Below are 24,986 nucleotides of genomic sequence, written 5' to 3' on the forward strand. Positions count from 1 at the left end.
TTCAAATTAACTTCAAATTTCAAAAGTGCTAGGTTTTGTTGGTAGACACCACACCAGATGAGCTCCAAGCTTTAATTAGATAGAGCCTACGAGAATTTTTATCATTATATTGAAGTGCGGTTTCGATACGAAACCTAGAAGAAATCCGTTGAACTAACTATATCTACCAAAACTAACCATATCTACCAAGCAATCGCGACAACTAAGTACAAATGGACTCTTAATAAACTTAAATAACCAAAACAACCTATTGAAAGAATCATTAAAAACAAATAATTCTAAATCACAAACTTAAACCATATGAATGTATGTGTATGGCATACTTAGCGGATGTCTTCGATTTTACTTGACACTTGATCAAAAGCACGTGAGACAAACTTATACTCTCATATTACATTAAAAATATATGCTAATCTAAAATTACAGATTATGTATTTGATTAGGAATTGCCAATTTCTTTTATACTTTATACAAAATGAATTTATAATGACATTTTTTGGAATGATACTTGTAAAGGTACATGGGCAGTGGAAGTTTTAACCATTGTTCGACAGTTTTTGCAGCTGTTCTCGACAAGCCTGAACATATCATAGTATTTGTCGACATATGTTGCCATAAACTTTTGGCAAATATCAATAGTAATTTGTATGTGCCCACCAAGTTCTAAATAAAATGGTCCAATAATATTATTTTTTTTGTCGGAATTATGATCCCGTGTGAAAATTATGGCTCTGCCACTCTAGAGGGGGACATTGCTCATAGCCAATGGATAAAAAAGCAACCCAAATAAAGAGAAACAAAAATTGACAAAGAAAAAAACGTTGGTAATTTAGTGAATCCCTCTTTTCACTCTTTCACCTCACAAAATCCAACAACAAATCCCTCTTTCCTTGTTTATCTCTTAAATCAAAAAAATATAAATGTAATCAATTATCCGAATAATTAAATACTACTTGAACAACATAAATAGAATAGTAATAAGTGATTTGATCAAATATATTATACTTTATTTTTTGAAAAATCAATATATTATAGCTGAAATGGTAGATAAAATAAAAAAAATTGAGCCACTATAAAATCAATTAACAATATAAAAAATATTAAATTATTTATAACAACATGCAAAATCTCGTTCGACGTGAAATTTATTCTCTACACAACAAAGCAAAAGTACAATATTTGTACCAGTATTTTAAACTTGGCTTGTTTCTTCTTTTGTTTTGTTTAATGTATAGATAGATACCTATTCCGCTTTTGAAGGTAATTTTCTTTCTTGTTTTCAACGCCGCTTTGTCTCCCAAACCATCCCATCATCTCTCGAGTTTGACCAAAACAAAAAGGGTACATAAACATGCAGCTGATACGTCAGAATCTTCGTTTGGAATTGTTCAACAGCGTGCGGCTGCTCTGAAACTTTCTGGGTTTTCTGTATTCCGCCGCTTTTTGATGGATTCTGCTGCCTCTCATTTGGTGCGGTGCTGGATTTCTAGCTTCCCAATGAGGTAAAAAGATTATCCATTTCCCCAATTTTCCATCTGGGTTTTTTCTGTATATTGTTGGGGATGATTTGAATATAGTTTTCATGTGTGTTTTCAGGAATTGATGATTTGGGATTATTTGAAATACACGGGCTGTTCAAGTTGATAAGTAATATTGATTTCTGTTTCCATTGGATCTAAAGAGCCGTACCTTTCCTGTATATATTTGACTTCCACCATCTTTGGCGTTTGTAATATATTTGGACCAAAAGTTATTGATTTGACAACATACAGATTTGCAGTTGGGAGGCAGCCTGCAGTTTTTTTGTTGGACCCGAAAAATGATTGGTTAGAGGTTTTATATGATTGGTGGGAAGGTGGATTCAGGATTTTAATGCTTATATTTGACTTTGATATAATTGCAGACTTGTATTGGTAGTTTTAGATTGATCATATTATAAAAGCTATACGACTATGGAGCTACCTGATGAGGAAGCCGTCACAAACGGAGAGGCGGAGGAAATGGACAAAGGGCCCTCTGCGGAGGCTCCTCTTCAGGAGCCCCATTCCTACCGGAGTCATTTTGGGGGGATGGTGAGGAAGAAAGCTTATATCTTTGATGGTCTTGGAAATTTTTACAACAAGGAATGGGATCTTACAGAAGGTAGAGGCAATGAGTTCTGTTGGTACCATGTTGAACTTCCAAAAGGACATCAGAAGCTTTCTCAGTCTGCACAATACCTCATTGGTGTTCTTTGCCCGCCTTTGAAACTCCAGGATATTCTCTCTCTTGTCAGCAATGGACCATTTTGTGGGTATGTTGATGGGGCTCTGGTCTTCAGAGTCAACTCTCCTGGCCCTCCCTCCAGTGATTTCACATTTAGAATTGCTGCTAGAATTACTAAGAATTCAGTGATCACTGTGTCTTTGGGCCGGGTTCCCAGATTGGGTTTCTCACCGGTGGGTCAATCTCTTCTCTCAGAGATTCCTAGTGTGGAGAGTCCCTCATATCATAGAGGTGAGCAGAGGGAAAAGAGCGGGATTGTCATAGGGGAGCATGTTCTTGAGTTCTTATTGACAATGAATCACTCTGAGGAAGCCGATAATCCCGTGCCAAAATCTGTCTCAAATCTTGTAGTTCATATTGTTGACACGCATGTGGACCACCTCCAAGATGTTGTGACTAAACTTGAGATAGAGTTGGATTCTGTTGAGCTTCAGATGGATAAAGGTGAGTTTCATCTACTACGTTTAAGCTACCTTCCGTCTATTAATTGTTCATCCCAGCATACAATGTTTTTTTCTAACAAATTTCTAGTCAATTTCTTATATCTCATCCAGTGTGCAGAAAATGTTTTAAAACTTATGAGTTTCGATTTCATTTCTCACGTTTCTAACCGATAGTGCCGTTCTATATCATAAGCAATTCTAAGTTCAGTTGATTTCGTATACGTTCAGTAGCAGGTGGGACGTACTTCATTGTCCTTTTAGTTATCTGACATGAAATTCTTGAAGACATATTTTCCTTAGACATCATTTTAAACTGCTAATGTTTTGGTAATTGTATTATCTCCCATGTGTAATTAGGACTTTGACGGTGTATATGGAGTTGGTCAAATTCCATATACACCGACTAACAATCCTATCCTTTGTTTTTTGATCTGTTAATGTAGTTGCTTAAAGATAATAATTTTGTGGTCAGTTTTGGTGGTTTTAAGTGAAGTATTTTATATTCTTTCTGTTTTCCTTGCTTAACCATTTCCTCAATTGAGAGATTTGGTAAATTACCATATCAAAAGCGATTGGTGTATACTTTGATAATATGCATCTGGCACAATATACATATGCATGTCCTTCAAATAATGTACATAGTTAGCTCAATACTGAGGTCTTCTATGTATATTTAGAACTTTCTGTGATCGAATAATATGCATCCGTGTTCTGATTTGTAACAGGTGGGCTTGCTTTAAAGAAACAAATGCTGGATGACAGGAGATTTCCTAAAATGCATCTAGATCTGCAGCGGCTCCTACAGGTAGTTTATCAGTCCATCGTTTTCTATAATTTTTGGAACAAAGAGGAACCCAAGTAAAGCATTACTGCTTATTTTGAGAGGCTATGTCTCAACCTTTATGATAGCAAACAACCCAAACAAAGAAACTAGCCCACTGCAAAACTTCTTCCATTTGGATTTTTTATGCTCCTAATGTTTTGGGGCATCCCGACAATTATATACCTGCTAATCCGATGCCCACCCCGCATCATATTGTCCAGAATGGTATTTCCTACCATCCATGCCATTCTTCGTAGTATACCTGACAAATCGGAAGGTGTAGCCGCAATAGCACCTGTTTTATGTCTGCTGGCTTGACCTTTTTTAAAAAGTATGTATGTGCGTAGTTCAACTTTTTTTCCCTATTCACTGAGGAATATTTTGGTTGCTTTTGGCGGATTGCTTACTAGGGCGAGGATAATTGTATATTGCTCTTCCGTTCTTCCAATGGAGCCAATTCCATGAGTATAAAATACTCGATTGTGTGAACGGGGTAGAAATTGTTGCTCCTAACTGATTTAAATTCTCGTTTTAGGAATGACCATGTGGGATAAACCTTCTTGATTGTGCATTTAATATTAATGACCTCAGGTGATTGCTCATGGGGAGCAAGTTTTTCCTCGCGTCAGAGAAAGATGTTCCTCTAAGCAATGGTTTTTGAGTGAAGATATTACCTCTCTTGAAGAGCTGATCGGACGGTTGAGGAGGCTAAAGGAGAATGTAGGCTTTATAGCAAATCGTGTCACGGCGATACAGGCTGGTCTAGACAGTTGGCAAGCTGAGCAGATAAACAGGAAACTGTATTATCTCTCATTCCTATCTATAATATTCCTTCCTTTATCCATCGTGACCGGAGGTACAGTTGTTTGTTGGCATAAATTTTCATTTGCAGGTTTTTATGGGGCATTCTTATATGTTCCATAGTGAGCAAGAAGCTTTTGACGACAAACCACTTGTATCTCTTGCAGTGTTTGGCATGAATGTGGGGGGAGTTCCATGGACGGAACAAAAGGACCCGACGGTGAAAGATGGTTTCCGTAATGTCATGTTACTCTGTGTAGCTATGCTTCTTCTGGCACTTCTCTGCTTCAGCTTTCCTGTTTTTTATACCCGAATAGCTGCTTGGCACAGGAGAAGAGTCATGAAGAGGAGCTGGTCCCTCAACAGGAAGTCATACCTAAAGAGAACCCATGGAATTGAAGCTCAAGAAAGAAAGGGCTACCTCCGCATTTGAGGAAAGCATCTAGATTTGCAGTATGTCCTTTTATTTCTCCGTACTTGGTTTCGCATTCTTTCTTGTTTCGTTTTAACATTCATATCTTGTCATCATTGCCTTAATTCTGTTCTAGTAATCTTGTGTTGCTTTCTTAGTTCATGGGCAATAATATCATTTTACTTTGCCCTAGATCGAAGATTTCGGTTGAGCACTTGCTGTTATCTGGACAACCAAGAGGAAAAGTTGGAGATTTCTCGTTGGAGACGGCCTGTTCTTTTGATGGTTTTGTTTCTTTACTTGATTTATAGTTCCTCCATTTTTTCACCTTGGAGGTCAGCTTGTAAATGTACAGTCTCTTGTATAATATGTTTAATACTGCTGCAGATGGTGTTGTACAATGTCCACTCAAAAGATTAACGGCTTCATGATCATAAGCAAACATTCCTTTCAACTGTAGTAAGGATTTGGGACTCGGGGAATAAGCTGTTTCCAGTTTCATTTCGTTTACGAATTGCTCTTTTTCGACGAAAAAATGAAAGAAAGAATTTAGCAGTTTCAAATGATGAGAATGTTGGTGACTTAACTAGCTGTTATCAGTTTCATTTCGAATGATGCTTGCTGATATTTCAACAAAGTTTAGATGTTTTACATTTTTTTTCTTCGTGTTTGGAGTGTATGATAACCTTTTATCGAGTGTTAATAACAGTTGTCTCTAGGTTTTGCAAAAGAAATTTAATATGGACTTGTATTTTGTTAAAAAAAAAAAACTATATATATAGTAATTAACCATTGCCATTACCCACAATCCAATGCATACTTGAAGAACAAGATTTCTGAAATTGAGAATACCTTTCCAAGCAATAGAAGTTCTCATTTCTTGGGCGTCCATGTATCAGAATTCAACCTTATTACTTGGATTTGGCCCTTAAATTCCCCTTCTCTGACTTCATGAAGGTTAGCTCTCTGCAATTTGAACAAACGATATTATCTATATTAAAAGGGAAGATGAGTTTAGCCTTACAATGGGTTACTTAATAAAGGAAAACTAACGAAAAGTCATCTAAAACTCTAGTTTTAATCAAAGGGAATTGTTATTAATACTTCAAAAAATCTCATTCTACACTCCTCACAAGTGTATTTTTCTTTCTAATTATAGAAAGTTTAGAGTGCTAATAACAATTTCCTAATCAAAATGACAAAATAAAGGTTTAAGTGAATAGTATCAGGAGTGATTTTTCAAGGTAAAAATGTCATTTTCATTAAAAGTGAACATTACAAGTAGTGTTTCATTAAGATTTCCTAATAATAATGTGGTTCAAACTCGTATTTGGCGAGAATCAAACCTAAGACCTCTCATTGACAAGCTCTTTTTTTTTTTTAACAAATGATATTATCTACACTAAAAGGAAGATAATGGACTTAGCCTCATAATGACTAGCAATAATACGGTTCCAATTCGTTTTTGACGAGAATCGAACCTAAGACCTCTCACTCACAAGTGAAAAAAAATACCACTAGACCGTAGTACTAAGTGGCTCCACGCAAACAGGCATAAATATCGTAATGGGACGCAAATTGTCTTAATGAAAGGAATCAAGTTCTTGTCTCAACTGTATTTCAAAATTTCCATTTATCATGTTCATTTAACATTGGTTGATCATATCATGTGCATGCATTAAATTGTATATTTACTTGCATGATTTATGAGATTTATTTAATAATTGAACTCTAATTTTCAAACAACTTACACAAAATTTATTTAATTAGATTCGAACTTAGAAGCTATAAGTGGAACACGTTGCCTTAAACCAAGTTGAATGAACTAAGGGCTGGTTTGGTATTGATGTGCTTTGAAAAAAAGCTGTTGTGAGAATAAGCGGCTGTGCTGTGAGAATAAGCGGCTAAGAAATAAATCAGCAGAGTGTTTGGTAAACTTTTTTGTAAAAGTGCTTTTGGAAAAAAAAAAACAGTCTAATAGTGGGTTTTTTCATTAAAGAAGCACGGTAGCTCCGTGTGCTTTGAAAAAAAGCCAGTTTTCCAAAGCTGCAAATAGCAGCTTCAGCTTTTTCCTTTGATTTCAGCTTATTCTCACAGCAGCTTCCAAAATAAGCCCTTTTTTTTCAGTTTACCAAACACCTAAAACCCTCACAGCTTTTTTTCATGGGTGCTTTTTTAAGCACCTCACTCCCAAACTAGGTCTAAATCTAAACACATCTAGTTGGACAGTTCGGGGTGAAGCTCAAGAAAGCTTCTTCATCCCATTCCCACTAAAGTAGGCAGGCACATGACCAAGGGAAAAGTCAGATCAGACCTCCTCCTTTGGCCACGTAGCAAACAGCTTACCCGACGTCGTCTCGCCGATACAAACCACAAATGACAAAAGCCCTCACGGCGCCGTTTCGTGTAAGCAGATAGATCCAGAACCTTCCATACACATCCTCCGCTCATTTTTCCGCCTCATAAAGCAACACTTTCTCCCCAACAAAAACCCTAAACCCTAACTCAAAACCCTCTATCGTCTTTTCTCGACCTCCTCGTCTCTCTCTCTCACTTTGCTCTAGTCAGCCATGGCCACCGCCGCCTTGCTCCGCTCGCTACGACGCCGTGATGTCGCATCGGCTCCTCTCTGCGCCTACCGATCCGTACGTCTCTTTACTTTTTCTGAGATTCGGTTTTAAGTTCCCAACCTGTCACTCTCGCCACTCAATCATATCTCTGTTTCATCTGTTTTTTGGCTGAAAGTTATGAGATTTTCAGCTTGTTGTAGAATTTCTTAATTTTATTGAGTATTTGTTTGGTATGATCCGATAGAATTGAACAAGTAAAAGATTTATAATTCAATATTTGAATTTTTTGGGGCTTCTGTGTTATTTTGTCGGTTCGATTGAGTAATGATAGATACCTTTTCTTGATCTGTTATTTACGGCGGCGGCGTATTGTTGTTTTTGTTGTCAATTCAGATTACAAGCTTTATGTTTTTTTCTTTTATCTTGCATATATCACTGCAATTCCGTTGTTGCAGTTTGCTTTTTTGTTCTGATTAATTGGAGCTAATTGATGAAATGGGTTGGAGTTGGACGCTTGGGTATAAATATAGATGAATTGAGGCTTGGTATAATAGCTCGATATGAATCGTGGTGATTACTTACGTGATTTATGTTTTTGCAGTTGAACAGTGTGTCTAAGTCGTCGCATCTAGCTCAAAAATGGGCAAGCTTGGCAAGACCTTTCAGGTATTTTGGGCATTCCCTCGTACATTACGTTACTATGTCATTCATTTTGTATTTTGGATTTTGTTTCTAATTGTATCCTGTAATGTGAATAGTTCCAAACCTGCTGGAAATGATGTTATTGGCATTGACTTGGGTACAACCAACTCATGTGTGGCGGTGATGGAAGGAAAGGTAAGGGCCGTTTACAAGTTCTTGTTGATGTTCTGACTCAAATTATTGTTTAAGCTTTATGCGCATGTGGTTTATGTCTCATTAAGTGTGAAATTGTTATAGAACCCCAAAGTGATTGAGAATTCCGAAGGAGCTCGAACCACACCATCAGTAGTTGCTTTCAACCAGAAAGGAGAACTATTGGTTGGTACTCCAGCAAAGCGTCAAGCTGTTACCAACCCCACAAACACTGTTTTTGGAACCAAGCGTCTGATTGGTAGACGCTTTGATGATCCCCAAACGCAAAAAGAAATGAAGATGGTTCCATACAAGATTGTAAAGGCTCCAAATGGAGATGCTTGGGTTGAAGTCAACGGACAGCAGTACTCCCCAAGCCAAATTGGAGCCTTTGTTCTAACAAAGATGAAAGAGACTGCGGAGGCTTACCTTGGAAAGAGTGTCTCAAAAGCTGTGATTACAGTTCCAGCTTATTTCAATGATGCACAGAGACAAGCAACCAAGGATGCTGGCAGAATTGCAGGTCTAGATGTTCAGAGAATCATCAATGAGCCAACAGCTGCTGCACTTTCTTATGGTATGAACAACAAGGAAGGGCTAATAGCCGTGTTTGATCTTGGTGGTGGAACGTTTGATGTATCCATTCTCGAGATATCCAATGGCGTTTTTGAGGTTTGCTACTTTCCTAGTAAGCTAAATCTTTTAATTTTCCTTCATTTTGGACAATATTGTCATCAACTTTTTCTTATCTAGGTGAAAGCAACAAACGGCGACACATTCTTGGGAGGAGAGGACTTTGACAATGCTTTGTTGGACTTCTTGGTGAGTGAATTCAAGAGGACGGAGGGTATTGATTTGGCAAAGGATAGGCTCGCCTTGCAGAGGCTTAGGGAGGCAGCTGAGAAGGCTAAGATTGAACTTTCATCAACATCTCAAACCGAGATAAACCTTCCCTTCATCACAGCTGATTCTTCAGGTGCTAAACATCTGAACATCACATTAACTAGATCCAAATTTGAAAGTCTGGTGAATCACTTGATTGAGAGGACAAAGGCCCCGTGTAAGAACTGTTTGAAGGATGCTAATACATCCATTAAGGATGTGGATGAGGTTCTTCTTGTTGGAGGGATGACACGTGTTCCCAAAGTGCAAGAGGTCGTTACAGAAATATTTGGAAAGAGCCCAAGCAAAGGAGTGAATCCTGATGAGTCTGTTGCTATGGGAGCTGCCATCCAAGGAGGTATCCTTCGTGGGGATGTGAAGGAGTTGCTTCTTTTGGATGTTACTCCTCTGTCACTAGGTATTGAAACATTAGGTGGAATCTTCACCAGGCTGATTAGTCGCAACACGACAATTCCGACCAAGAAGAGTCAGGTCAGTCATTAAAGCCAAACATATCTCAGATTACATTGACTAGGTGTGTTGTGTCAAAGGGCAATTTTTGAGGGAAGCATTTTGTTTGTTTTTTATCTTCTAGCTAGAGTTAATTACATCTTTTCTAATTAGAATTAATATGACTGGATCGTTATGCGTTTTAACCTTGCCTCTGTTAGCCTTAGAGTTTGATCTGACTAAACATTTTGCCAAAGTATCAGATTCTTTTCTTTTGTTGTGGATCTTGTGTTCCTAATTTTGATAAGTATCATTGCAGGTGTTTTCGACTGCAGCTGACAACCAAACCCAAGTGGGTATCAAGGTGCTACAAGGAGAGCGTGAGATGGCTTCTGACAACAAGATGTTGGGAGAGTTTGAACTTGTAGGCATTCCTCCTGCACCAAGAGGCCTGCCTCAGATCGAAGTCACCTTTGATATTGATGCCAATGGTATTGTCACTGTTTCTGCCAAGGACAAGGCCACCAACAAAGAACAGCAGATTACTATCCGCTCATCTGGAGGTCTAACTGACGAGGAGATAGAAAAGATGGTCAGGGAAGCAGAGCTGCATGCTCAGAGAGATCAGGAGAGGAAAGCATTGATTGACCTCAGAAATAGTGCGGATACAACGATCTACAGTATTGAGAAGAGCTTGAACGAGTATCGTGACAAGGTTCCAAGTGAAGTTGCCAAAGAAATTGAGGATGCGGTAGCAGATTTGAGGAAGGCAATAGGAGAGGACAATGCCGACGAAATCAAGGCCAAGCTTGATGCCGCAAACAAAGCTGTTTCTAAGATTGGGGAACACATGTCAAAGGGTTCTGGTGGCGACTCATCTTCCGGTGGATCACAGGGTGGAGGAGACCAAGCTCCCGAAGCAGATTACGAAGAAGTGAAGAAGTGAGGTGGCTGAAGCTGGTAACTCGGCATTTTTACTCACAAGTGATTTCTGATTCACCCCTGAATTTTTATGTGCTCGTAAAACCTCATTTATGTCGGCTTTTGTATCTAAGTGTTGGGAGTTTTAAAATGTATTAGGATAGCCATAATCTATTTTGCCTACTTCCTGTCTTTTCCAGCAAGTACATTATTAATTGAGAGGATTTTTCTTCTGCGGTGTTTAGTTATGCCTGTTTTTGACCAGGCTTATTACTGTTAAATCAAATTTTGAATAAAGAAATAGGTTCAGATTGCTCGCTCAATCTGTTTAAATGTGCATTGTGTTTTGCTTCAGTTCAGATGCCGTTCTGAAAAAAAAATCTTGAGGATCAAAGTCACTTTTGCTTGCTTCAAAGGAAATTGTCATAAAAGATCCAAAAGAGCCTGTTGTGCTATCCTTAAATTTTTGACCGTGGATAGGATGATTGTGTTTGTAGTAGAGGGATGGCGTTAGTGGGTTGAAAAATTAGTTGTTAGGAGAGTTGGTTGGGGGGATTAATCACGCACTTTGTAATCAGTTGTCAGGGGAGGGGAGTCGGGGATGCGATAACACCACTGGGTTGGACAATTAGTTGTTAGGAGAAGAGCTCTGGTGAATATCATGTTACGATTTTGGCTCGTCATAGTTAGTTTCTTATTTTGTATAAGATTGTACTCCTAAATAAAACTAGGAAAGGAACAAAATTTCCTTACAATTAGATTGGGAATTCTAGAAGATATCTTGGAAAAGAAAAGAAAGTGTGCTTTCCTATTCCATTTAGAATAAAAAAACTTAATCAGAAAATAGGCATGTAAACCACACCTTATGCTTAATCAGAGAATAGGATAGTCGTTGGAAAGCCATAAACAGCCGCTGGCAAGTGAGAAAAGCCAGAGACAGCCGCTGAAAAGAGAGGGATAACTACTAGAAAGAGAGGGATTAGTTTTAAGGTTTGCAAAAGTACTGTTACTCTATTATTAATTAAAGGATCCGTGGTTTCTCTTCCCATGGACGGTGAACAAAGTTTTGTTGAACCAATATAAATCTTGTGTATTTATAGTTTTCTCTATTTTGTTAAGTTTTAGTGTATTGTCGAATAGATCAAAAGCAAGATCCAGAAAGTCAGAATTATAACTTATCAATCTCACACCAAGGTGTATCGGCTTATTGTTTTTTGCACTATGGTAAAGGGTCATTTGCATAGGATGTGTTTTTTGAATGTCAATAATAGCTCGTATTTTAGAGGACACTAGTTTTCGTTCACACTAACGATCCTAACTCAATTTTTGAGATGTGTTATTGGTGTCACCTACCTATGTTCTACCGCCGTGATTAATTTCTAAAAGTTTAAGAAATAATAAAGGGAGCCTAGATTTGCTTGGACGCTCGCCTAACTTGCCTAGACTCACTTGAGATAAAATATCTTAAAGGCAAGTTTAATCAGCAATTCATGTAGAGAGACAAAATTGAAGCAACATGATTAGCAGGATGTGCTAGCTACTGGACCATTTTCATGTTAGTACAATTTGAAACATATGCAACAAAGAAATGGTGTCCAATGGAAAGAGATCCTCTTTGGATCTCTTCCACCAAGGCCACCGAATCAAGTGATCTGGACCTTTGAAATTTCATCTAACGGTAAAAAATTATTATAGTTTTTAAGGAATCAAAACAGGTGGGCCATTGGATGAAATTTCAAAAGCTCGCATCATTTGATCTGGTGGCCTTGGTGGAAACAATTCGGAGAGGATCTCTTTCCGTATACAATGACTACATTACCTTGAAGAAAACCCTTTGTTTTGACATGTGTTTTTTATTTTTTTAATAATTAATTGACTTAATTATTTGGGTGTAAAAAGAAGTTTAGATAGGCTGAGTTGGATTTTTCATAATGATAGATAAATCAAATAATTAAAAATAGATAAATCAAGTAATAGATAAAGTCAACGGTACGACAAACAACACTACCTACATGCAAATTAGCTTTCGAGGTTGAGAAGTCTCAATTTCACTACAGTATCTGCGAATGAATGCTGGGCTAGGCCACCTCGAATTGTAGAACTCAAAGTAATCATAGCACTGATTCCCTTACCTACATAGCCATTCTTGGAGATATGGGCATTGCATGGTCGCTTAGAGCCAGTGAAAATGTAGCTACTAAAATGTTAGTCTAGTTGGTTCTTTGCGCTCAATTTTCGTGTGGCAGCTATATTTTGATTCATCCTCTTTTTCCAGGGGTTTCATAATTGAACATTGAACTCATTTCATATGATGAGAGTTGTTGGAGTGTTGGGCACTGCTCTGTTATGCACTATTCATGGTGTTACTGTAGAAGATACTTTATTTGAAGATGGTGATGGTGCAAATACATTACATGCCTTAACCCAACTCAAGCTCACTTTTAACTTGTAAAGCCGGCATCTGTTATGGTTGGTGTGGATGCAAATTTCTTCCTCCTTGATATTGGACAATTTTGCACCTACAAAACAATTAACACCTTAGGTTAAGGCCAAGAGCCTCACGCGTCCACGATGAATAGAGGGGCTTTGGCCGAAGAACCTCCAATGCCAAAGTTAGAATTTAGAGAGAAAGAGTGTTTAAAGAATTTTGAGATTTTTGCCAAAGTGTTGGAATGAGTTTTTGGTGAAAATAGGAGCCTATTTATAGGGCTAGGCTTGGCTATTTTTTTCCAAGGAATGGCCGGCCTTGAAGGAATTTTTGTGGTTGAGATTTTGGTTTAATTAGCCAATTTATTGGCTAATTAAACCTTAAAGAATAAATTGGTGGTTACATATTTATTTAGAATAAATTGATAATTAGGTTATGAAAAGGTTATAAAGAATAACTAAATAATTAGCTAAAAAGGGGAGAAAAGGGTAAGGAAAGGTAGGTAATAGGATGGATCCCTTTTTAGATGGGGATGGTCGGCCATTGATGTGGTTTTGGGTGGTTTATTTGATATAATGGGTGATTAAATTGGTGATTAATGGATTAATTAGGAATTAATCTCTATTTATATGAAATAATTTGTAGATTATGAAGTAATTACCTAAGATGAGGATGGATGAGATAACTATGAATTTGTTACCTTCATTTGGGCACTTTTGACTTGGTTTAGGGATGATTGCTCTCTGCTCGCGCGTAAGAATCCCAGTATGCCTCAAGGGTATTTTTGTCCTCTTTTACCCAAGAATCCACGTGTTGCCTTGTGATTATTTTTGGCTCCACAGTTGGATCCTAAGTTGCCACTTTATAGAAGGACTTTCTTCTGTAATAGGAGGAGGCCACCCTTTTTTCCATTTTTAGATCAAAATATGCTCGGTTCACTAGCATTACAATTTATACAATACATACCACCAAAAGTTAGTCTAGAAGACAGTTCCCCCTCCCTCTTATCTTAAAAAAAGGATTGGATTGCACATGTGGCATGATGCCAATGTAATGGGGCTTCCAGGAGAGCTCATATTCCATAATATGCACACATTCATGCTTGAGTTCCCATATTCGTGATCCCTTCCTGATAGGTTCTCTCATTCTTGCAGTTGTTAAAGTTAAGGCCCTTCCACTATTAAACCGAGTCATGTAGTTCTCTTTTACAGAAAAGCCATCGTATACACACAGAACACTAACCTTATCTCAAAGAAAAAAGGGCTTTCCTTTATCAATCCCTTCTCCTAAGTGTTCATCTTCACTGATGATTGCTTATGGTGGCACTCATCGTGAACATGAACTATTGTCTGTTCTAATATCTTCGACTCGTCGAGGTAGAGCACGCCCCTAATAATTGCATTGGTGTGCTTGCGCTGTGAGGCTCTCAGCCATATGAATAGTTCAATGTGCTCATCAGTGCCTGACCATGCCTTTTTATCTTTTTCTCTCTATCGTCTGTTCCTATCCTAGTAGCTAGTTTTGAGTTCTCTTCCTCTTCTTGCCGTGGTGAAATCCAGTTGGGGCAACTGGGCCAGATGACATTGATAGCTGAGTTTCCATTATAGGATACAAGACTTGAAATGTGGGTCATGGGTAGACGTCCTCCATTAGTTACAGACATTCATCAAATGAGTGATGACACTGGCGAGCAAAATGTAAAATTCGAATTTAAATACATATGAAAACACACTATTTTAAGAAAACATCTAACCTTTAAAGGAAAACTTTTAACATTTTCTTCAGGATATTGTTCTTCAAACAACTCTAAAATACATGTAGGGTGATTTGAACTCGAACTCAAATTTGGGTCATAAAGAGAATACTTCCGCTATAGCTAATGTGGGTATACCCATGTTTGATACATAAGATTGACTTGAGTTGAACTGATTATATGGGTCGTCTTGAATTAGTTTGACTTAGGGTGAATTGTTTCTATTTAGGCCGTCATTTTCAAGGTTCTAAAAGGTGTGAGACGCTAGTCGGCGGCAACAGGCGGGTAGCGGTCTTGTATAGGCGTCGAGGCGAGGCCTATGCAGTTTTTTTTTTAATTTTAATTAAATTTATTATATAACATATAAATAAATGTCTACTCATACTTAGAAAATACATAATTGTATTGAGATATATAAATTATAAAATAGAATACATATAGATTAGAAAATATTAAAACATGTTGAAAACATTACGAATAAGCATATAATGAGTATTTATTTAAGTATTGAACAAATCTCTTCTAATTAATTGAAAACATAAAATACAAAAGAAAAGTTATATATTTTCTGTTTAAGTGAGAAACGCGATCTAGGCAGGTGCCTAGGCCGGTCTAGACATTCTTTCTTAATTTTCAAACATTTAAAGAAAAAAAAAAAGTTGAGATTCTACAATAAAATCAACTGACAATATGGGGAATAACCCAACTTATTTATAAGCCCATGCAAAGTCTCTCTTCCCATCAATGTGAGATTCTTCTCAATAACATTTAAAAATTAATCGAAATGGTAACCAGCCGCTTAGAGTTTGTGTGAGAATTTTTAGAATAGTGCTTATGTCAAAAGATCTAAAATAAGCCAACATAACACGTCAGCCGTCAAGATCCATCGTGTGGCTCTTCTTAAACACGCATTTAATCCCCCACAAAATGACCCCCGTACTAGAGTAGCAGCGCCTCTCCTGTCCAAACTAAACCCCTAAACCTAAACCCTTCTTTCTCTTCGGCTCTTCCCTTCTCAGCAGCCTCTTTCATTCATTCTCCCATCGCCTCCCAAATTACCACAACCCTAAGCTCCGATCGAATTTTGATTCAGATGGGCAGTAAAAAGAGAAGCTCCACTTCCATGGAAGCTGCGGCTGATGCCGTCTTTGACGATGGCGGCTTCAGTAATCTGAAGAAATCGAAGAAGGGCAAAACAAAGCAGGAGACAGCAGAAGCTTCTGCCCCTTCTTCTTCTGCCGCTACCACCGCCGTCAAACCCATGGAGAGACAAAAGAAAAGAAAATCTTTGGACAAAGTGAGGCGCCTCCACACTGAGGAGACCAAACCCAAAGAACCTAAAACAGTGGAGGTTCAATTGACAACTGAGGAGCTCGCTTCGTCTTCGACGAGCGGGATTCTTCCGGAGTTCCATGTGGGTGTGTTTAAGGACTTGGCTTCGGGTGATGGGTCTGTTAGAGAAGCTGCGGCGGAGGCTTTGGCTATGGAGTTGGTGGCGGTGCAGAGAGCTTATGATGGGCTTGAGAATAAGGAGTTGGTTGAAGGTGGAGTGAAGATGGAAGCCGAGAAGGATGATGGGTTGAATGGTTGTGCGCCTTCCTTGAGATATGCCGTGCGGAGACTCATTCGCGGTGTTTCTTCATCAAGAGAGGTTTTCATTTTCCCCCATTATTTTGTCTTATTTGTTATGTGATTGTTGCATGGTATTCGTGTTTTTGAATTTTTGTGTGTCATGATTATGGTTTTAAGTTTAGGCTATCCTGAATTGAATGCTCCTTGATTTAATGTTGTTGCTTTTAAGAGTGTAATGTGGGACATATTTGTATGCAATTCTTGCAGGAATCTAAGCTTTTGGAGCTTTGGTATACTTACATTAGTCATTGTTTGACCTTTGTTATAGGCTGTGGTTTATTATCTGATTTAATACTCTCTCGAATGTAAACTGTTTCTTTCTTTTGAAGCCGTCGTTCTTCAACTTAGATTTTGTGGTAAAAGGTTCATTATGTCTCACTACAAGCAACCAGAAGTATCTTTGTTTTTCTATCGTGAATCTCATCCAAGTTCATTCTTGAAAGCTTGCACTTGCATACAAGAGGCTTGGTTTTGGGGTACATAAAGGATGTTTTGTAATTCATTTCTGGACCTGTACAATGTGCAATAAAGTTTTGGAGAAGCATATGTTAATATGTTGAGTTCAATTTTGTGGGTTGTAGTGCTTTTTTGTTAAAATCTATACAGAGTAATTTGCTTTTCAATCTGTCAGTTGTGCAGATTATTATAATATAGTTATCAGTTTGACCTGTAACATGGTTAGAGACAATATTTGAGAGTTTGAAAATTTTGATTATGTCAGTTGTGGTATGGCAATTTCGAGTGTGCGCGACATCTTACTGAAATTCTACTTACATTAATTAATTTTGTTGAATATAATTCATCGAGAATTTGGCATGAGTTAGTGTGTTCTGATATTAACTTGAAAACCTTCGAATATCCTGTGCTTACACTAATGCATGTATTATGGGTTTATAAACAGTTTGATCTTGCTGAAATAAACTTGAGAAGCTAATGCAGTGCAACTTGTTTGGCTAACTTTTGTTATATGTACTGTATTTCTTTTCCAGTGTGCAAGACAAGGGTTTGCATTAGGTTTAACTATTTTAGTAAGTACAATCCCCAGCATCAAGGTGAAGTCATTGTTGAAACTCATTGTTGATTTCTTAGAGGTTTCTTCATCAATGAAGGGTCAGGTAGGCAAAACCTTTGCTTTATATTTCAAAGAATTCTTTGATTCCGTTTTTCTGTATTTTCCCTAGAAAGTTTAGTTAGTTGCTTCCTCGTTGCATTGCAGGAACAAAGGGATCATCTTTTGGGTCGCTTATTTGCCTATGGAGCTATTGCCCGATCAGGAAGACTAGCTGAGGAGTGGGTTTCTGATAGAAATACTCCTCTCATAAAGGAATTCACTAGTCTTCTCATTGCCCTTGCATCAAAAAAGCGATACTTGCAGGAGCCTGTTGTTTCGGTTATTGTAGACTTGATTGAGAAGGTAAAGTTTCCTGATAAACGAAATATTGGTTTGCAGGTGGAAAATATATAATCTTTATGCCTAGTCAGGTAACGATTATGATTTCAGCGATCTATGCCGCTAAATTCAGTTCCAATCAATATAAGGTTGCTACACGATTGTTCTGAAATTTACTAATTATTAAGTATTAACTCATTGAATAAGCCGCAATATATAAGACTGGCTGTATAAACTTAGCATGTTATGTCATTGGACTGTGTTAGTATTTGTCAGCTCCTATCCATGAATATAGTTGATCTGCAAATAACTTTTCATCAACTATTCGGATTTTATTTATCAGCACAGACTAGGTGGCGTTAAAATTTGCCAAAATTCTCGACCTTGTCTTAGCTTTCCAATTGTTTATGCCTCTGTATTACAGTAGGCTGGGTTTTTATTAAATTGTCTTATTCTAGATGTTAAATGTACGTTAAATTCAAATGGCCCTTGATTTGGTCATGAGTTGCAGAAGCTTTCCATGTCGATTAATTTCTCTAGGACTTGGGCATTTCGCCAAGTGCCATGTCGTTTATGGTACAGACCACTGTTCATAGATTGTTGTCCTGTTTTGTCATAGTCCATATCCAATTTATTTTAGAAGACAGAAAAAGCAAGTAAACTTGTGTCATTTTATTTCTTTTCATCATTGCTTTCATTTAGCAAGGTTAAAAGGTCGTACCCAGTGCACAAGGCTCCCGCTTTACGCAGGGTCTGGGAGAGGTGAATGTCGGCTAGCAAGGTTATCCTGATAAATTTATTTCACTCACATTGTAGACTTTATATGTTAGTTGCATTATTCAATAATGTATTCTACAGTGTTTCACTGAATATCCACAATAGATAGATTAACTGTGATTATGTGTTTCTAAATACAGCCTTCCTTTGTACAAATTTTGTAAGACAATTTTGTTCCTAATTTTGGTACTTGACGTATAAGAACTGGTTAACTTTGTACAAATCATGCATTGGCGTATAAGAACTGGTTAACTTTGTAGCTTTTAGACAACATCGGTAGGCTGCAGCGCTGGTTTCAACTGGTGTGGTTCTATGCTTTGAAGTCTACGTTTTACAGCTTGATTGCGGATCTCTTTTCTTTGCCCTCTAATAGGACTTTTATGCTTGTAGTTCTAGTCAAGCTCAAGTCGTTAAAAGATATAGAACTAGAAGGAAAAGAAAAGCATTTTTCATTCAAATATATTATAAGAGCAGTCTATAATAGTTAGTCCCATGGTTCCTTGGAAAGAATCCAGCCCGAAGTTGAAGGGGTGGGGATATAGTGAGAAAATATGTCTTTTTATGCAACACTTTGGTGAATGGTTCTCGTACTTGCAGTATGCCTTATTTTGAGGGGTTGTGTGTTTCCGCTTCTGGAATCTGTCTATGAGTAGAGATAGAGGGTTCTTGCTTCTGTTTCCACTGCTTTGTTTAGCTCCTTCTTTCTTTTTTTTTTAACCGGATTTTTTTGGATGTGAATACATAGGTCCTTGTCATCATCATGTCGTAATACATGTACTTCTGTGTATTCTTTGTTTGCAGTTGCACTTGGAGGCCTTGCTGAACCACATGCTAGAGGCCCCAGGACTTAATGAGTGGTTTGAAGGAGCTATTCAAGTTGGAAATCCTGATGCATTGCTTCTGGCTCTGAAAATCAGAGAAAAAACTCTTGTTGAAAGTTCAAGTTTTGGGAACCTTTTACCAGTCCCATTCAGCCCCAACAAACTGTTTTCTGCTGACCATCTGTCTTCTCTTGCTAACTGCTTGAAGGTAGTGTGTGTTTGTGTTTCTGTGCGCCAAGTGTGTGGGTTTGTGTTGCTTTGTTCCATTTGTCTATGGGTGTGCATATTTTTATGGGTGATGTACACTTCACTATGGTGGAAACTATAACTCTTCACAAAACCATTCCTGAACTTTTTTGTTTGTGTGGAATATGACAGGAATCCACCTTTTGTCAGCCTCGTGTTCACAATGTGTGGCCTGTTCTGGTAAACATGCTTTTACCTGATAGAGTTTTGCAGGCTGAAGATGCAATTTCTGTTTCAAATTCCTTGAAGAGGCCTAAAAAGAATCGCAAGTCTAGCTCTTCTGATGAAGAAATTGCAAAGAATTTCCAGTGCTTCTGCGAGGTGGTCATGGAGGGATCACTTCTACCATCATCTCATGACCGCAAACACTTGGCCTTTGATGTTCTGCTTCTTCTTCTACCAAAGTTGCCTGCATCTTTTATTCCGATTAGTCTGTCTTACAAAATTGTTCAGTGCATGATTGACATACTTTCTACAAAGGATTCTTGGCTCTATAAAGTTGTGCAACATTTTCTTAAAACATTAACTGATTGGATTGGGGATGATGATGTGAGAAGGGTTTCTGTCATTGTGGCTTTACAGAAACATAGCAATGGAAAATTTGATTGCATTACACGAACAAAGACAGTTAAGGATTTGATGTCAGATTTCAGAACAGAATCTGGTTGCATGCTGTTCATTCAGAACCTGTTGAACATGTTTCTGGATGAAAAACATGCTACCGAGGAACCTTCAGATCAGAGTCAAACGACAGATGACAATTCAGAGATAGGTTCTGTTGAAGACAAGGATTCCGTTGGAACCATGGGAAATTCTGATTTTTTGAAAACATGGATTGTGGAATCCCTCCCTAGTATATTGAAAAATTTGAAACTGGATCCTGAAGCAAAGTTTAGGGTCCAAAAAGGAATTTTGAAGTTTCTAGCAGTTCAGGGATTGTTCACCGCATCCCTTGGGTCTGAAGTAACATCCCTTGAATTACAAGAGACATTTAGGTGGCCAAAAGCTGCCACCTCAAGTGCCCTTTGCAGGATGTGTATCGAGCAGCTTCAGTTACTGTTCGCAAACTCTCAGAAAGGAGAGGGGCCACGTCCTTTGCCAAATTGCATAGAGCAAATTGACCTTGGCTCATACTTTATGCGCTTTCTTTGCACTTTGTGCAGTATTCCTTCCGTCTCTTATTTTCGGCCTCTGGAAATTGAGGAAGAAAACACTTTGAAAAAATTGCAAGCAATGGAAACTTCACTCGCAAAAGAGGTACTTTCTTTTACCGTTTTCAGTTCCACGTAATTATTGGTGAGGTACTTTCTCGAAAGAGGCTTCACTCCACGTAATTATGCATCTGATCAACTTAATTTACTTTTGATCTCAACGTGGGTTTCAAATTTTAGATTGTAATAAGTTGGATATGACCACAATATGTCATAAAACATGAAATCAGTGAGGTTTAAAATTAGGGGATGGTGTTTCTGATGCGTTATTTCCTAGTAAAGGCCATTTTTCTTGTTGTTTTCACCCAACTCAAGATAGGTTTGATTCTATTGATGCCTTATTCAGGGGTCTTATAAATGGTGTGGTCCTGCCTTCTAGGCCATCTTCAGTAGAACTACTTTGAACTCAAGTTTAAGATTTTCTCTTTTATTCTTTCAGTTTCTTGGTTGTACTGTCCTTTCCATGTTCTTTGGCATGACATGAAGCTTCTTGAATGCTTCAATTGCAGGAAAGGAATTGTGGGCTTAGTAGTGATGCAAATAGGTTGCATGCACTAAGATACTTGCTCATCCAGCTGCTTTTGCAAATGCTCCTTCGACCAAAGGAATACTTAGAAGCAGTCTCCGAGCTTATTATATGTTGTAAGAAAGCTTTTCCTGTTGCTGATCTTCTTGATTCCCCTGGAGAAGATGACTTGGATGATGATGGTGCACCTGCCGTGATGGATGTTCTTGTGGATACATCGCTTTCTTTGCTGCCACAGTCATCAGCTCCCATGCGAACAGCAATTGAGCAGGTGTGGTGAATGTTCTTGTGTATACTTGAATGATTGTACAGATATGCTATGTTGGAATGTTAGGAATTTGTTTGATATTACAATGTTTTGAATTTTATTTATGTAGTCGGACAATTTATATCTGAATGATAATCATATGCTTTCACTGATACTTTACTGGAATTATTCTTTCTAATTCTGTAATTTGATTAGTTGGGGTGTTGAATTATCTCTTCTGATGCTAGAGTAATATATTTCATGCTGGAGTTACATTATTACATACCAGATTGATGAACTAGAATACTGCAATGCATATATATTTAGAAATCTCCCTGTATCTGCATGTACATGTGCACGCGCGCGCACGTGTGGACGTTTAAAGCAAAACCTAAATGAAGTTAAAATTTATGTGACTAATTATCTGGAGTCCATGTCCTGTAGGTATTTAAATATTTCTGTGGTGATATCACGGATGATGGTCTGTTGCGGATGTTGAGGGTCATTAGGAAGAATTTGAAACCTGCTAGACATCAAGATGCTGATAGTGACGACATTTTTGACGATGAAGAAGATGATGAAGAATTTCTTAACATTGAAGAAGATGAGGGAATTGATAAAGCTGAGACAGGTGAAACCGGTGACAGTGATGAACAGCCAGATGACTCCGAGGCTGACTCTGAGGCTGTTGATGCATTTGAGGCAGTTGGCAAAGAAAGTCCTGAAGCTTCTGATGATTCTGATGGAGGAATGGATGATGATGCAATGTTTCGAATGGATACTTACCTTACCCAGATCTTCAAAGAGCGAAAGAATCTAGCTGGGGGTGACACTGCCCATCACCAACTCATGCTGTTTAAGCTTCGTGTTCTTTCATTGCTAGAAATTTACCTACATGAAAATCCAGGCAAGTGTGTTGTATTCAAATTAGTTGAGATACAAAATGGCGTACAACAAGTTTTGCAAGCACGAATTTAAAAATATATTTCTTCCATCTAAAAATATATCCCTTGGAACTTTTTGTCATTTTGTATTCTAACTTTTCCCTTTTGTATTTGTGGGCATGGTTGACTCAATTAAACAGGCAAGCCGCAGGTTTTGTTGGTGTACTCAAACTTAGCTCGGGCATTTATTGACCCACCCAGTGCAGAAAGTAGCGAACAGCTAGGACAGCGTGTATGGGGGATACTGCAAAAGAAAATATTTAAAGCAAAGGACTATCCGAAGGGTGAAGATGTGCAATTATCTACTTTAGAATCTTTGCTGCAAAAGAATTTGAAGTTGGCCTCAAAACCAATTAAGAGAAAGAAATCCGCAACCAACCTGTCCAAGAAGAAACAGTCAGCCTCGTGGAACCGACACAAAATGATTACTAGCCTTGCACAGAGCTCCACTTTCTGGATTCTGAAGATTGTTGAAGCAAGAAATTTTCCAGAGTCTGAGCTGCAGAGGGTTTTTGATATTTTCCAGGGAGTTCTAGTAGAGTATTTCAATAGTAAAAAGTCTCAAATCAAATCTGGATTTTTGAAAGAAATATTTAGAAGAAGGCCATGGGTAGGGCACCATCTCTTTGGCTTCCTTTTGGAGAAATGTGGCACTTCAAAGTCAGATTTTCGGCGAGTAGAAGCACTTGATTTGGTGAGTGAAATATTGAAGTCCCTGGGCTCTACTGATGGAAGTAGCCAGGAAGCGCTGAAGAATATTATGAAAAGCCATCTGGAGAAACTCTGTCGTCTGATAGAACAATTGCTGACAAACAAATCAGAAAAACAGTCGAGGCAGGCTGAAGCACGGAAGTTTTGTAGCAGGATTCTTCAGATGATAACAACCCTTAAGCTGACCAAGTCTTTCCTCAAAAATTTATCCCCAGATGCTCATGCCAAGTGTGAATCGCAACTCGGTGCCCAATTTACTAAAATGAAGACAGTAGCACATGAGTGAAACTTGTTGAGCTCATGAATGAATTATTTTTCGTATTTATGTTAAGGGAAGCTTCTTTCAGTCCCCAAACAACAATACTCGGAAGCAGTTTGTGGTAATTTCAATCACTATTTTTGACTTTTGGCACAAGGTTGAGCTGATGCTCTTGGACATCACTTTCTTGAGGTAGGTACGTATTATAACTTGAAAGAACTTTCAGTTGTTCAAACATTTTTTAAGTTTTAGTGTGATTTCGTTTAGTAGTTGTTTTACTTTTTTTCACGAATAGTTTTTTCGGACGGGAAGAGTTTAGGCGATAGCAGAGAATTATGTACTTCGAATACTCAGATTTCACTTATTTTTATACCGTAGAACCTTGCGGTACTTGAATTCCCCAACTTCTCTTGTACTGTAGTAGTTCATAAGTACATTTTTTTCAAGTGTATGCTGCATGAAGTGCTGAGCTGATGGGTCTATTTTATGCACGTCACGTTTTGAGTGATGACGTTTTCTGTTTTGGGGGCTGCATTTTGGATTTGAAGACTATGAAATAAACAGATTGGGACCATTTGAAAAGCGAACAGGATTTTGACATTTCGTAAAGTTTAGAATTCATTTTCCTCTGTTCCATACAACACCAGATGGAGACGCTTTTCCCAAGTCCAAAAAATGACCTGAAATTGAGGTCAACAACAGCATAAAACTGAATCAACAAGACTTGGTGGAACCACTGTTCTGAGTTTCTCATGTCTTAGGAATCTTATCATCCCGACAATTTCATCTGCCTTGGTTTGGTAAGTCCATATCGAGATATGCTAGGATCAGTTGCCCTGGCGCCCTGGCGCTCGAGGTTAACTACCAAGTGACACGTGGATGTTTACTATTAAGGTATCAAACAAAGCCAAAGCCTTTACAGCCACAGGTAGACTAGTCATATGATCATATCATACCCACTTTTCAGTTTTTAATTTAACTTTGTTGGGGAATATGGTATTTGGAATATCAACTTTAATAGAAGCTGCCAGGCATTTTCCATTTGATTTTTGGCAGGCAGCAGATGCACTACACAACAAGCAGATCAATCTTTTTTCAAAAAATCACTCACCTTACCCTCTCTAACACTCGTTTAATTTAAGTAAATTGTTATTGACACTTTAACAATTTTATTTGGTTTTTTTTGTTCTTCTAAATATAAATGTTTTTAAAAATAATAAAATTTTTGAAATGCCAATAACAATTTTATAATTTAATTATATTTGTTGGTTCAGTTTTGAATTTAATTATATTTGTTGGTTCAGTTTTGATGTATTCAATCCGACCATAAAAACTTAAATGGTCAGTTTCCTCCCGACAGTCGGCTAGTCTGTAAATTTAGGCTTAAAGAGATGGAAAGTCTGGCAACTTATCATGCGTCCTGGACTGCAAACATTAATACTTGTCCTTTTTATTCCATCATATCATATTATTATATTCAAAGCAACCCTATATTGGTATTTAATGACGTCACCCGCACCACCCACATCACAGGTTGTTTGACTCTAAAATGAACTTTCCAACTTAACTCGCAAAAAATCTGATTTGGAAGGATTAACCGTTCCTGTTCAAATAACTTGAGTTACAATCTCCCTCTTCCT

At 37.9% G+C, this 24,986-nt stretch overlaps 3 protein-coding genes across 5 annotated transcripts; all 3 read left to right on the plus strand.

The window, feature by feature from the left end:
• Window positions 1-1,246: 1,246 nt before the first annotated feature.
• On the plus strand, window positions 1,247-5,307 carry LOC103422142 (uncharacterized). Of its 3 annotated transcripts, none has more exons than XM_008360180.4 (7): window positions 1,284-1,502; window positions 1,597-2,709; window positions 3,434-3,513; window positions 4,123-4,387; window positions 4,500-4,568; window positions 4,650-4,785; window positions 4,938-5,307. In XM_008360180.4, the coding sequence occupies exons 2-6, from the start codon at window positions 1,953-1,955 to the stop codon at window positions 4,763-4,765; spliced, it is 1,287 nt and encodes a 428-aa protein (XP_008358402.2). In that variant the 5' UTR covers window positions 1,284-1,502; window positions 1,597-1,952; the 3' UTR covers window positions 4,766-4,785; window positions 4,938-5,307. The 3 variants fall into 3 exon arrangements, with proteins under 3 accessions (XP_008358400.2, XP_008358402.2, XP_028965352.1); XM_029109519.2 differs by having other exon boundaries at window positions 1,597-1,647; window positions 1,773-2,709; window positions 4,500-4,785; XM_008360178.4 differs by having other exon boundaries at window positions 1,247-1,502; window positions 4,500-4,785.
• Window positions 5,308-6,945: 1,638 nt separating this feature from the next.
• On the plus strand, window positions 6,946-10,734 carry LOC103429530 (heat shock 70 kDa protein, mitochondrial). The gene is made up of 6 exons (XM_008367670.4): window positions 6,946-7,389; window positions 7,916-7,980; window positions 8,073-8,151; window positions 8,254-8,820; window positions 8,902-9,522; window positions 9,800-10,734. The coding sequence occupies exons 1-6, from the start codon at window positions 7,315-7,317 to the stop codon at window positions 10,424-10,426; spliced, it is 2,034 nt and encodes a 677-aa protein (XP_008365892.2). The 5' UTR covers window positions 6,946-7,314; the 3' UTR covers window positions 10,427-10,734.
• Window positions 10,735-15,518: 4,784 nt separating this feature from the next.
• LOC103429529 (rDNA transcriptional regulator pol5) lies at window positions 15,519-23,750 on the plus strand. The gene is made up of 8 exons (XM_070806709.1): window positions 15,519-16,233; window positions 17,204-17,329; window positions 17,431-17,628; window positions 19,183-19,410; window positions 19,581-20,705; window positions 21,169-21,456; window positions 21,877-22,339; window positions 22,517-23,750. Exons 1-8 carry the CDS (start codon window positions 15,676-15,678, stop codon window positions 23,371-23,373), a joined length of 3,843 nt encoding a protein of 1,280 aa, XP_070662810.1. The 5' UTR covers window positions 15,519-15,675; the 3' UTR covers window positions 23,374-23,750.
• Window positions 23,751-24,986: the final 1,236 nt, after the last annotated feature.

This window comes from Malus domestica, chromosome 10 (genome assembly GCF_042453785.1).
Source record: "Malus domestica chromosome 10, GDT2T_hap1".
Classification (NCBI taxonomy): Eukaryota; Viridiplantae; Streptophyta; class Magnoliopsida; order Rosales; family Rosaceae; genus Malus; species Malus domestica.

What these genes read in the sequence shown, in the direction of transcription:
- LOC103422142 (XM_008360178.4), top strand. Translation starts at nt 1,953, where the DNA reads ATGGAGCTACCTGATGAGGAAGCCGTCACAAACGGAGAGGCGGAGGAA. An exon ending in TGAGCTTCAGATGGATAAAG is followed by an intron (nt 2,710 to 3,433) that starts GTGAGTTTCATC and finishes GATTTGTAACAG; the next exon opens with GTGGGCTTGCTTTAAAGAAA. An exon ending in TTTATCCATCGTGACCGGAG is followed by an intron (nt 4,388 to 4,499) that starts GTACAGTTGTTT and finishes TATCTCTTGCAG; the next exon opens with TGTTTGGCATGAATGTGGGG.
- LOC103429530 (XM_008367670.4), top strand. Translation starts at nt 7,315, where the DNA reads ATGGCCACCGCCGCCTTGCTCCGCTCGCTACGACGCCGTGATGTCGCA. An exon ending in TGGCGGTGATGGAAGGAAAG is followed by an intron (nt 8,152 to 8,253) that starts GTAAGGGCCGTT and finishes AAATTGTTATAG; the next exon opens with AACCCCAAAGTGATTGAGAA. An exon ending in TTCCGACCAAGAAGAGTCAG is followed by an intron (nt 9,523 to 9,799) that starts GTCAGTCATTAA and finishes GTATCATTGCAG; the next exon opens with GTGTTTTCGACTGCAGCTGA.
- LOC103429529 (XM_070806709.1), top strand. Translation starts at nt 15,676, where the DNA reads ATGGGCAGTAAAAAGAGAAGCTCCACTTCCATGGAAGCTGCGGCTGAT. An exon ending in CTCTTGCTAACTGCTTGAAG is followed by an intron (nt 19,411 to 19,580) that starts GTAGTGTGTGTT and finishes GGAATATGACAG; the next exon opens with GAATCCACCTTTTGTCAGCC. An exon ending in TGCGAACAGCAATTGAGCAG is followed by an intron (nt 21,457 to 21,876) that starts GTGTGGTGAATG and finishes CATGTCCTGTAG; the next exon opens with GTATTTAAATATTTCTGTGG.